The sequence below is a fragment of the Telmatherina bonti genome (genome assembly GCF_933228915.1).
Source record: "Telmatherina bonti genome assembly, chromosome: 2".
Taxonomy (NCBI): domain Eukaryota; kingdom Metazoa; phylum Chordata; class Actinopteri; order Atheriniformes; family Telmatherinidae; genus Telmatherina; species Telmatherina bonti.
Window position 1 is genome coordinate 10,444,339 of NC_136620.1, and position 12,266 is coordinate 10,456,604.

Sequence of the window (12,266 nt, forward strand, 5' to 3'; positions counted from 1 at the left end):
TGTAGTTTTTAGTCGCTAATAGCATGACTTGGAGTTGGAGTTGGACTTGGAGAACTTAGCCCAGTTCTTTCCAATAAACTTTATGGTATTAATTCTTTGTTTTATAACATTGGTGATATTATTGGGTGGGAAGGGAGTACACAACCCTAAACTAACCCTAAGAAAAAAAAAAGTCTGTAGCACTTCATGGAAGGACCTGCATCTAACTGGACAGTGCGCTAGCACCTTCCTACGATGTCCTCTATTTTTTTATTTCGTGCTTGTGTTGTTCTCACTCATATGTAAGTCGCTTTGGATAAAAGTGTCTGCTAAATGACTGTAGAATTGACTTAGCTTTAGCTCTGTTTGCTAGTTAGCTCCCAGTAGCTTCTGTTAGCTCAGTCAGCTTTTGGCTACAGGGAGCTTGGAGTTTGGAAGATGTCAATCATTCCCCCCCAAACTCGCAGCCCCCTCTCAGCTATACTTCTCTGCCCATTTTTGTATTTTCCTGCGTCAGCATGCACGACGCTGCTAAGATGGCGACAATGGGAACCGCCCAGTTAACTTTACTTCAGCTTTCAGAAACCTACGGGTGACGTCATAAAGGATTTATCTATCTTATATGTACAGTCTATTGGTAAAACTTTTTTCAAACCTCGTTGTTTACAATCTGTTACTTATCTTTTGCCCCCTGGTGGACGCCCTTTGCACTACAATTACTCTCACTGGACACAGTAAACTGTAAATTAATGGATATTATTTATTATATTAGAAAATGCTGAAGAACCACATAAGAGCTTCACATAAAGAATAAAAATACAACTTTCTGTTCATCACTTTATATGACTGGCTTTAAAGCATTAAGGAAAATAAAAACAAAAGTACATGTTAATATATATTAAAAATTTTTTAAATACAATTATTTCCTTAAAGTATACCAAAATATTGTATTTATAAAAATAATCTGGATAGTTTGCTATAAATACTTTGCTTTTTCTTCAAATATGGGTTATACATATTTGTTAAAGATACACTTATTTATTTTGGGGATATTTTGCAACCTTTTCCAAAAAACTTTCATTTTACTTAAACATTTAATTGGTAATTAATCATTTATAGAAACGAAAACCTTGTGTGTGTGAGCATCTGTTAAACAGAAATATATAAATAATTGACATGTAACAGATTTGGAAATGGACCACGCTCACCTTGCTGCCCTGAGTCCATCGGCGGCTGCTTGCAGTCCTCCGCTCTGTGTCCGCTGGCACCGCAGTTATAACAGGACAGGTTCCCCGCTGCCCGTTTCTGACCCACGTTTCCCAGGATGTTGTGAGGCTGGTAAAAGCCGAAGCCCTGCTGCTGGTCCTGAGTCCGGTAGAGAGGCGGCGGGACCATCATCGGGTAGGAGAAGGATGCGCCTCTGGTCCCCGCAGTGCTGGAAGAGGCTATGAGGGGGCTGAGATGGAGCAGAGGACCCAGAGTGAAGAGGGAAGGACCAGCTGAGAGTGGCTGCAGGTAACCGGCTGGGTATCCAGGCAACACACTGTAGGTGCCGCAGTTGCCCCGGCAACCACAAGAGCTGCAAACACAAACGGACGAGCTGTGACCCGAACTTTGATCCAATGGGGAAGCAGAGGAGGGGGATGGGGAGGGGCTGGAGGTGGGTTGGGGTGGGTTGTAAGAGTTGCCAGGGATAGCGGCCACTGGAACTGAGCCCGCTGTTGCCATGGAAACATAGCCACCACTGGAGTTGCCTGACTTTAAAGAGGTGCAGGAGGAGGACGAGGAGGTGGGAGCGTAGGAGTAGTACCCCGATGGAGAAGGAGATGAAGAAGACGAGAGGTGGAAAAGGAGGGGGGGTTGTGAGACGTGGTGGAGGCTGTTGGAGGTGGAGGTCAGGGCAGAACTGGTTTCCACCATCAGACCCATGGCCCCCCAAGGCCGGCTGCGACAAACCTCCGTGTCCTGCAGCCCAGAGGAGCCTTCCATGTTGAGCCCAGAGAACAGGTTCTCCATCCTCACCCCCATCCCCAGCCCGGAACTGAAGCCTGCTCCCCCAGCAGGAAAACCCACGCCCACCGGCTTGGACCTGTCCTCCGCGCACAGTGGTGGGGGCCTGGGTTTGCGTGGGGTGGTGAGGATACGTGCCGGATTTGAGACCGGAGAGAGAACAGACTGAGGGTAAGTGGCCTGGGGGTAGTAGGGAGTCTGTGGGAGGCTGAAAGGGAGGTGGGAGGAGCAGGCGGGTGGCAGAGGAGGAGCTGGATCAGTCTGGACGGGGAGAACCTGTGCTGTGGGGCGACTGGAACCTGCAGGGCAGCTGGAGTTCAGGATGAAGAGGCAGGGCCGGTCGTTCTCTGAAGCACCTCCTGCTCCGTCTGGACCAGGCACACCTGGAACACAGGGGGGGCGGGGGGTTAAATCTAACATATGCCAGTGCAAGTCATCTGATGTTAGTGCGAGGAAACGTACGGCGGTGGACGTCTCTGGTCCGGTCGAAGGTGGAGTCACAGTAGTGAGGTGTCCGGGGGGAGCAAGAGGAGCTGGAGTAGCCAGAGGACGAGCTGCTGTCTGTGCACACGGGGTGATGATGCGGCACGCCGTCCACCTCCACTCGCAGTTCTCCTGTAAAACATTCAAGTGCCGTAGGACCATTTTAAAACATGAGTCACACTTTGCCAGATGTCTTTCACATCTCAGCTTCGCTACCTGCAGCGGAGCTGGGGAGGGCCGAGGGTCCCATGTGACTGGAAGGTGTGACTCTGGCGATGCCGCTGCAGGGACGCTTCTCCATCTTCATCTCCCTGCTGGACACACAACGCACAAATACATAATGTATTATATGTTTAATTGGCAAGTCTCCTCCTCAGTTAAAATCCTGAAGAAACGGGAACAAATCCAGCAACGACCTGAACCAGGACCTGAGATGCACCTGGACCTTCAGCTGATCCATCTGCTGTTGGCCAGAAATGCTGTCCATGAAAAGAAGAGAAACATGAAGAAAGTGCTGAACTATTCCACATCATGACACAAGAACTGGACTGCAAATAGCAGCAACTGGTCTGGTGATGGGATCGATCCTCCCCAGTGTTCAGGTCTGACCATTACTGAAGCAGTGTGGGATCATCTGGACAGAGAACAGAACAAAAGCCAGAAACATCCAAAGAAGAGCTTTGAAAAGTCATTCTAGGAGTCTGGAGAACTACAAGGAAGCTTGTGTTCAGACTGCAAATCAGTGTACTCAGACCCAAACTTTACCTTGAAGCTCATTAGACGTATACAAACTCTGCTTCATGTAGTATATTCCTATTTCATATTTACACATTTTAATAAATCACTGCATTTATTCCTTGGTGACAGACATTGCATATGGATGAAGTGTTCTGCAATACACTATCAAATATTTTTGATACCAGTGATTCTCAAACTGGGGGTTGAGACCCCTAATGGGGTCACAAGATTATTTCAGGGGGTCTATAGATAATTGTAATACATATTTAGCTTAAATTTACCTAATGCACTTTGGATTTATTAGGGCTGGAAACAGTAAACCATACATGAGTAAAACTTGACCGATTAAACCTAAAATAGATTTTTGAACCAGGCTGTAAAGATGTTTATTCCTGCTGTAAAGTTGGTCTTTATAACATGGGCGTCTATGGGGATTTGCGCTGTTTCAGACCCCCTAGTGGATGAGGGGAGAACTGCAACTTTTGTCACTTCTACATAGGCTTCATCTTTAACTGTCGGAGGTTGCCGCTTGGTGGCGACGTACGGCAATGCTTGAAACTGACGTAACTATTAAGTACATAAGGCAGTGGTTGTCAAACAGGTCGTCAGGTATCACGACACACGCAAACCCAGGTCCCCACCACTGTGCACAGAGGACAGTTTTTGTTTTTTTGTTTGTTTTTTTTAAATCAGGGATGGCAAAATTAAACCATTATTGCAGAGATAAATTTTGAAATTAGCAACTTAATTTTGTAACACTTTAACACATAAACAATAAAGTCAGTGTACGTCATATTAAAATCTGAATTTGGCATTATCGCCGTAAAAGCAGGTATATAGGTAACGTGTCACAGTGGTGAACTGAATCTACCAAAAAACACTTTATCCTCCTTATTTATCAAAATTCTGACAGTTTTCCAGCCTTACATTAAGAGGATGCTGCAGGATGCCCGATCTGATATATCACATAATTTATCACTACTGTCGTGTGGTGTCGTTGCCCAATTGGTTTTAGAACCACTGTTCTAGAGAGAGGTGAGAAACACCTAAACATAATATCAAGGCCAGGGGAAAATAGTGTGTCATTTTGTGCTGGTGGATGGTAAGCAGGTAGTGAGAAGGGCAAAAAAGATGGAAAAAGAAGAGCGAGAAACAAAACACTGACAGGAAGACAATCAATTGAAAAGTGTATTTAAAGTCAAATAGGTTGCTATCAACTGATTAAATGGTTAAGACCCCAAAACAGAAAAAAAAGTGTTAAAAAAGCAGTTAAAAGGGAAGCTTATGCCGAAGTGCATAAAACTACAGTTCCCCCTTCATCCACTAGGGGCTGCAAAACAGAGCAAATCTCCATAGACTCCCATGTTAAAAAGACCAACTTCACAGCAGAAATAAACATGTTTACAGCCTGGTACAAAAATCCATTTTAGGTTTAATAGGTCAGGTTTACCTTCATGACAACTGTGGGAGGAGTGAATTTTTTTCTAACTCGCCTGTTTAAAAGTAATTTAATCTCAGAATTCGGCATTTTTAGGGGCGTGTCCTTTTGATTGACAGGTACCCAGTTTCCCGCATCAAGATGGAGGAACGGAGAGCAACCTCGGTTTTTAGCTGCTTAACAGCATGACTTAGCTTTAGCACACTTACCTCCGTTAGCTGGTTAGCTGCTGTTAGCTCGGTTAGCTTTTAGCTACAGGCAGCTCAGAGATTGCTAGATGTCAATCATCCACAACTAGGGCTGGGCGATATGACCTTTTAGTAATATCCTGATATTCTTATGCCATGACACGATATACGATATATATCTCGATATTTACCTCAGCCTTGAATGAATGCTTTGGTGCATACAATCACATCAGTAAGATGATTTTGTGTCTCCATTAAAACATAATTGCTCATACTGCATCAAGAAATGCTGATTTTAAACATTCATGCCAAAAGGATGAAATTGTAACGAAGCAAACTGATCAAAACCGTATTTATTGAACAGTTAAAGCAGCGGCAGAAACATGTCATTTTAAAACAAAATAAAGTGACTTTACATGATGTATTAAATGCAACGTATGAAAATAGGTGCTCTAGGGGGGACTTTTCAAATGATGAACTATTATAAGGCTTTGCTTTATGGATACGTTTCTGAGTTGTCGTGTCTTTTTTTTTAATCGCAGAGTTTAGTGTAGAAATCAGTCTTATAATCCAGGCAGAATGTCCTCGTATCGTCTCCAATAAACGGCTTCAGCCAGTTTTTAATTCAGGGTTTGATCCCCACTGCTTTCTGTACTTTCTAGAGACATGAGGAGCCAGATAAATATGCTTGTGTCACACACAGTGGATGAGGTGAGTAAGACAGAGGCTGTGAATGTAATCAAATAGAATTAATTATTTTTGCGTGACGTGAAAAACTTTGTAATTTACGTCCCACTCTGTAATCCAGAGCGGGATCAGTGGTGGATTTGGCTGTTCATTGTGACTGTAGGTGGAGTCGTGCAGGTGTCCTCTCTGCTCCTCTGACTGGCTGCAGCTGCAGCCGGAGCGACTGAGTGCTTTAGGACGGGGAGAGACTCTCCTTCTGACAATAACTTTACAATATGCGCTTTAAAGTCAGTCACCAAAACACCAGGAAAGTCTCCAATAACTCCTGTAAAAGTCGCTAGATTTGTCGCTTTTCGCAAAAAGTCGCCAAATTTAGCGAGAAAGTGGCTCCACGCTGCCTCTCATGACGTAGCACGTAGCTCATGTTATGTACGTAACGAGGTGCGCTTGCTTTAACTCTCTGTGCAAAGCGGTGCAGAGTCGAGGAGGAGGGAGAAAACCCCGCCCACAGCTAAAAACAACTGCGTGACAACAGGATACTCGAATATGACGAATATAGGCATTTTCTATATCGACTAGCAACGATATCTTGAGTATATTCGATATATCGCCCAGCCCTATCCACAACACACTCACACCCCACCGTTTCATTCTACCTTTTAGCCCATATTTGTATTTTCTGGGCGATATGACACATATGCCCCTACCAAGATGGCGATGGGAGGAACCGCCCACAGAGCTCCAGTTCAACTCTTCAGAAACCTACAGGTGACGTCACGGAGGCTCCGCCCATCTCTTCATTTACAGTCTATGGTCTTTCTTTGTGCAACCCACCAATCCTGCCACGTTTGATGACAGAAATCCTTTTCTCCACCAGGAGATCATGAACGCTTGAAGGAAAATGTCATGAAAGCACGATTCTGATGCAGATTTGGACTTTTTTCTACTGACGAGCAGCCTGTTTGAGCTTACTCTGTTCTGGTCTCCTGCTGTTTGCTTTGCTTTTCGAGGCTCTGCTTGCTTCTTGACAACAATCCACCAGCACAAACTAAGAATACTTGTGCGTTTCTTTCCAGTCATAACATTTTGTACAGAAGTTCGTATGAACGAGGAGCAGATGTTTGATGTTTTGCTTTGAAAAAGAAGGAAAAAAAAAAAGATCTCCTTTGTGTCCACCTGAGGGAGACATTGTCCACTCAACATAAACACACGCGTCACTTTGGAAAACTGCTGCAAGAACTTTCCATTTTCTGTGTCCTTTGTAACACACACATGTTCTCACCTGCCTGATGGAAAACTGTTGATACTGGCAGCGGAAACACACCCAGGAGATCACGGGAGCATGCTAACAGGTGTGTGTGTGTGTGTGTGTGTGTGTGTGTGTGCTTACAATGGCTGCATGTGGATGCATTTTACTGCGCGCCAGTTTTTGGTTTTTGCACGAGTTTCTGTCTGATAAGAACGTCTTATCTCCGCGCCCCAGCATCAGCTGGTTAACCATTGACCATTTTTGGACTGTTGGGGCAGTTATATGCTGGGACAAATCAGGAGCACATCAGTCTCCCAGTTACTTGTTAATGAAGCTGAGACAAATGCAACTCATTTCAAAGTCAATCACTTGATTTTTTTTTTTTTTTTTTGCATTTGAATTAAATTTCCTGAGAACAGAAGGGAAAAGAGTCAGTCCTGGACTCTGTGCACCAGAAAAACCAAAGAATTTACTCAAAGATAAATAACGTTTATCAAGATGTAAAAAGCAGACAGAATTGTTTCTGAGTGGTGCCTCTCATGATTTCCTCCAGATGTTCTGGAAGCAGAAAAATGCTGCTTTTCAGCTGCTTTCAGGCTCACAAAGAGCCAAACATGCAGACAAATTCAATGAGTGTTATCTGCAGCTTACTCTGCTGATTTCTGGAGCTCCAGTTGGGTCTTGAGTTTCTTCTTTGCTCCTTGGGTCAGGTCGTACTTGTTCAGGTCCTCCTCCGTTAGAGCTAAAAACTGGAAGTGATCCAGAGAAACAGAAAGTCATGCGTGAACACAGCTGGCATGTTTCATGTGAACACATGATGGACGGTAAGACACACACCTCCTCCATGGTGAGCTGTTTGAAGACGGGGTAGTACTTATGGAGCCGGAGCTTCCGAAGCCAGTCCAGGATGCCGTTCTGCTCCGGAGCGTTGGGCTGACACTGCGCCGGTGATTGTGGAAGAGACTGGGAACGGGGCAGGGAATGTGGGTGGGACATCTGCTGGGAATGGGACAGGTGCAGGGTGGGCTGGCTGTGGAGGTGATGCTGGGAGGGCTGCTGGGGCTGAGAGTACGAGTGATGCTGAGCGGGATGGGGATACAGCTGCGAGGACGTGTCGCCTCCACCACCAGCGGAGCTCCTCGCAGGCACAGTTTGCATGTTGGGAGGGAGGGAGGACAGCTGAGGGGAGTGCTGTGGCGGAGGGATGGAGGGAGGCGGAGGAGGGAGGGAGGTGAGGTGAGGAGTGGAGCGAGTTAAAACAGAGCTGTGGGTGCTGACAACAGGCTGCACGCTGGCCACTCTGTACACCGCCCTAAGAGGGGAGAGAAAATCAGGAGGGGTATCTTCATCAGTACTGGAATGCTCCCAGTTCACCAGCCTTCCCTTTACTGGTAAAACGGACATGTTGCTGTACGTTCTGGTCTGGTCTGCCTGACTCTGATGGAGCTTTACTAACCAACCATGCTTCCATGTTCCTTTAAAGACGCGTTCCTACGCAACACTTACAGATACGTCACATCTGTTCAGTCTTTTTCTTACTGCACCATCACGCAATTTACCATTTAACACCAACTGCTTCCCATATGCAGAGGTGGCCATTCCTGGTCCAGAAAGTACAAGTCCTGCCATGTTTCTGGATCTACCTGTACATTTAGAACAGGTGTTTTCACCAACAGGCTGGTTTACCTGGCAGATAAACTCTGCTCATTAACTTCAGCTGGTTTGGTGGAACAGCTGCCGGACTGGACTTTTACTTTCTGGACTTTCTGCCTGTACGGCTACACTTTCTAAATGAACGACTTTTTGAGGAGACAGGAGGCAGCATCATGAGTCTGCACTACGGAAGACATTTGCACACACTAGAAAGCATCACTTCTAACCCGCTACATACTAAAATGACGAGGAGAGACTTGGCTTCTTAGTGTTTGCCGTAGATGATGCCATCCAGTTGGTTTATTTTGAAATGGGAATGGGGTTGGGTTTATAAGATTAATTCTTCTTCCTACTACAATTTTCTTTTCCTTTCTTTTTTTTTTTACATGGAATGTACCACAATGGGTTTGTATTAGTTGTAACTTTGGAGTATATTTTCTGTGGTTGTTTTTTGGATTTGCCAGTATATTATGAAAAAGAAAAGAAAAAATAAAAGACTCTAGCAGGCACTGCGACCCACACAAAACTCGACCTAAACTCCAGGTAGTTACATGGGAAGAAGAAAACATTGAAAACAAAACTTTTCTCTGCTTTAAGCAAAGCACACTAACAGGGTGTGGTATGAAAGCATAGACCTGCTGATGTGTGTCTCATCACTGAAGAAACTAACCAATTAACCTTCTGGGAGGAAGCCGGAGTACCCGGAGAAAACCCAGGAACACACGGGGAGAACATGTAAACTCCACACAGAAAAGCCAATGTCCTCGCCCCATCTGAGGATCGAACCAGCGACTTTCTGTGAGGCCACAGAAGTAACCACTATGTGGGAATTATAAATCATGTCTTTTTCTCTGAATTTGTGGTTTAAGTTTTATTCCAGCTCTAAAATCTCTGTTAATGTGTCTCCTATGACTCCGCCTTGTTTGACATGAATCGTGATGGTCCTACGGGTTTCCATGGAGATGAAGGTGTTATAGTGAAGTATTGTCTCTTCGTATCATAAACCCATCTTGGTCTTCACGTCTTTCTGGACCCTCATGGCTGACCATTGACGTCCATCGTCACCGTCAGCTGATGGCTTCCAGACATATTTACCTGCGTAACACTTTTAAAAAATCTGTAAAGCTCTTTAGCTTCTAATTCTACACAGTTCCAGACATTACTCCATCGGGGGTCTCCATCTCCGGTCCTGGAGAGCTGCCATCCTGCAGGTGTTTCCTCGCTGTGACACACCAGACCCGAACCAACAGGTGAAGAAAATGGCAACAAGTTGGTGGAGAACCTTTTCATGTGAATCCAGTGGGTTGAACCAGGGAAGCACCACAACCAGCAGGGCGGCAGCTCACGAGGACCGGAGTTGGAGACCCCTGCCCCAGATCAACTGGGATGCTGAAATATTGTGAATTTAAACATCTCTTGACTCAGATTTTTTATTCTACAGTTTTTTGAGAGACACTTTTACACAAAGCGACTTGCATCTGAGAAGTGATCAGTTAACCTAACATGCATGTGTTTAGTGGGAGGAAGCCAGAAAGCCCCCCCCCCGCCCCCAAAGCAAGAATATGCTGAGTTATGATCATCTGCCTCAACAACCCAGATGGTTTGTTACATTTGGGGGGAAGTTGTTCTGGACAGGAAAGGCACAGATCCATCATCATTTAACTCAGGCTAGCTGTGACCAGTATATCAGCAGATCAGAACCAGCTGATGGACCAAGCTGGAGCCAGTCAGGAGAGGAGTGGATGGATCTATTCCAAGAGAAAATCATGCATTTATTGTTCTGTTCTTCCCATGAGGAATCCTCCCTGGTTGGGATGTAACTGCTGTCAGCAGCATGAACTCTGGGGGCTGCATGTAAAACCTGCCTGAAGCTGCCAGTATTTGCCTGACTGGTCCAGAACAGATGTGCCTAAGCCACAAAAACTTAGCCTGGAAGCCCAGAAACATCAGGAGAATGCAGCTGAATCAGAAGAAATGCAACCTGGGACGGAGTAAAGCCTGGACAACGGTGTCTTAGTGGACAAAAAGAGATTATTGGGATGCAAAAGTTTGTAAAACTAGACTAAACTTTGTCCTAAAATGACCCAACACTTGGTTTTATTACAGAGATGTGAAGAAGCGTACCTGCTGGCTCCTTGGTAGTGCACCATACAGCCCAGATCTGTGTGAAACAAACACAGACATCATCATCATTTACCTTCATAAAAAGAGTTATTAAAATGATTTATCCATTTAGCTGGGAAGTAAAAACCTTCTGAAACACAGATTTGAGCCAAACGTCTTCAGGAAGCCAGATGTTGATGTCATTTGATCATTTCATGACATAAAAACTTTGATTTGAATGTTTTTGATTTGTGTCCATTTCTAAAACCTTTTTACCAACTCTGTTCAAGTTCCCATGAAAGGAAATGCAGACTGCCGGTTGCCATGACAATCTAGGGCGGTCTAACACTTCCAGATGTTGGCTGCTGTATGATGTGAGATGCACACACCCAGTGGGGTAAAGCTTCAGCTGGTTACATGTTAGCATTAACGGTTCCAACTCCAGCATGTCGCTCATGCTGTCCGTAGCTTCTTAGCGACGGTGGTGGAACTCTGTGGGCTAAAGTATGATGTACGTCGCAGCTGTCCAAGAGGACCGGTCCTGCAGGTTTTAGATGTTTCCCTGCCTCCATATGTCTGACTGAAATGAATGGGTCTTTGTGCAGAACTTCAGGACAAGCTGTTGATTTCAGGAGCAGGAAAACATCTGGATGACATCTGCCTTCAAGGACCAGTTGGACATCCCTTTTTCTGATCTACAGAAGTTTTTCAGGAATTTATATCCTGTCCAGGAGGTTTACAATCAAGTGTGGTATTTCATCACAGACTCTATATGGTAAATCCACAACGTGTGATCCATGATAACACCATTATTATCACATTTTCATCAGGAAAATAAAGAAAATTGCTATCACTACTATCTTGCTTGTATTTTGACCAAGTGGTAACCTCCGGCAGTAAAAGGAGAAGCCTATGCAGAAGTGCATAAAACTGCAGTTCCCCCTTCATCCACTAGGGGCTGCAAAACAGAGCGAATCCCCATAGACTCCCATGTTAAAAAGGCCAACTACATGACAGAAATAAACATGTTTACAGACTGGTTCAAAAATCCATTTTAGCTTTAATAGGTCAGGTTTACCGTCATGACAACTGTGGGGGGAGTGAATTTTTTTCCAACTCGCCCGTTTAAAAGTAATTTTATCTCAGAGTTCGGCATATTTAGGGGCGGATCCTTTTGATTGACAGGTACTGATCTCCCGCTTCAAGTCAGAAGAACGTAGAACAACCGCGGTTTTTAGCCGATTAACAACGTGACGTAGCTTTAGCCCGCTTACCTCCGTTAGCTGGTTAGCTCCCGTTATCTCGGGGTTAGCTCGGTTAGCTTTTAGCTACAGAAAGCTCGGAGTTCACTTGATGTCAATCATCCACCATGACGCTTACGGCTGCCCTCTCAGCTCCACCTCTTTGCCCATTTTTGTTTTTTCCGGGCGAGACGACGCGCATGACGCTGCCAACATGGCGACGGTAGGAACCGCCCACCGAGCTTCAGTTCAGCTCTTCAGAAACCTACGGGTGACGTCAGGGAGACTCCGTCCATCTCTTTATATACAGTCTATGATTTTGACCCAAAAATGATGATGAAGCCACTTCCTGTTAAATGTTCCACCAATCAGAAAGCTTAACTTCAAGGTAATGTCCAATCAGGAGCAGCTGAAGATCAATAAGTGTGCAGTTTTATTGTGTCTGAAAACATAATGGTCGTCTATGGCTGGAATAAAGCCAAGAGGATGTTTCTGAT

General features: G+C 45.0%; 1 protein-coding gene across 2 annotated transcripts in view; it reads right to left on the bottom strand.

Moving 5' to 3' along the window:
• zcchc14 (zinc finger, CCHC domain containing 14) overlaps positions 1-12,266 on the bottom strand; it is a 48,372-nt gene that overhangs the window by 2,450 nt on the left and 33,656 nt on the right. For both annotated transcript variants that reach the window (XM_079246940.1, XM_079246939.1), the window contains 6 exons: positions 10,550-10,586; positions 7,610-8,084; positions 7,424-7,521; positions 2,689-2,786; positions 2,452-2,604; positions 1,188-2,372 (listed from right to left, as the gene is read on the bottom strand). In XM_079246940.1, coding sequence (XP_079103066.1) covers positions 1,188-2,372; positions 2,452-2,604; positions 2,689-2,786; positions 7,424-7,521; positions 7,610-8,084; positions 10,550-10,586 — 2,046 coding nt within the window. The remainder of the gene's footprint in view (positions 1-1,187; positions 2,373-2,451; positions 2,605-2,688; positions 2,787-7,423; positions 7,522-7,609; positions 8,085-10,549; positions 10,587-12,266) is intronic.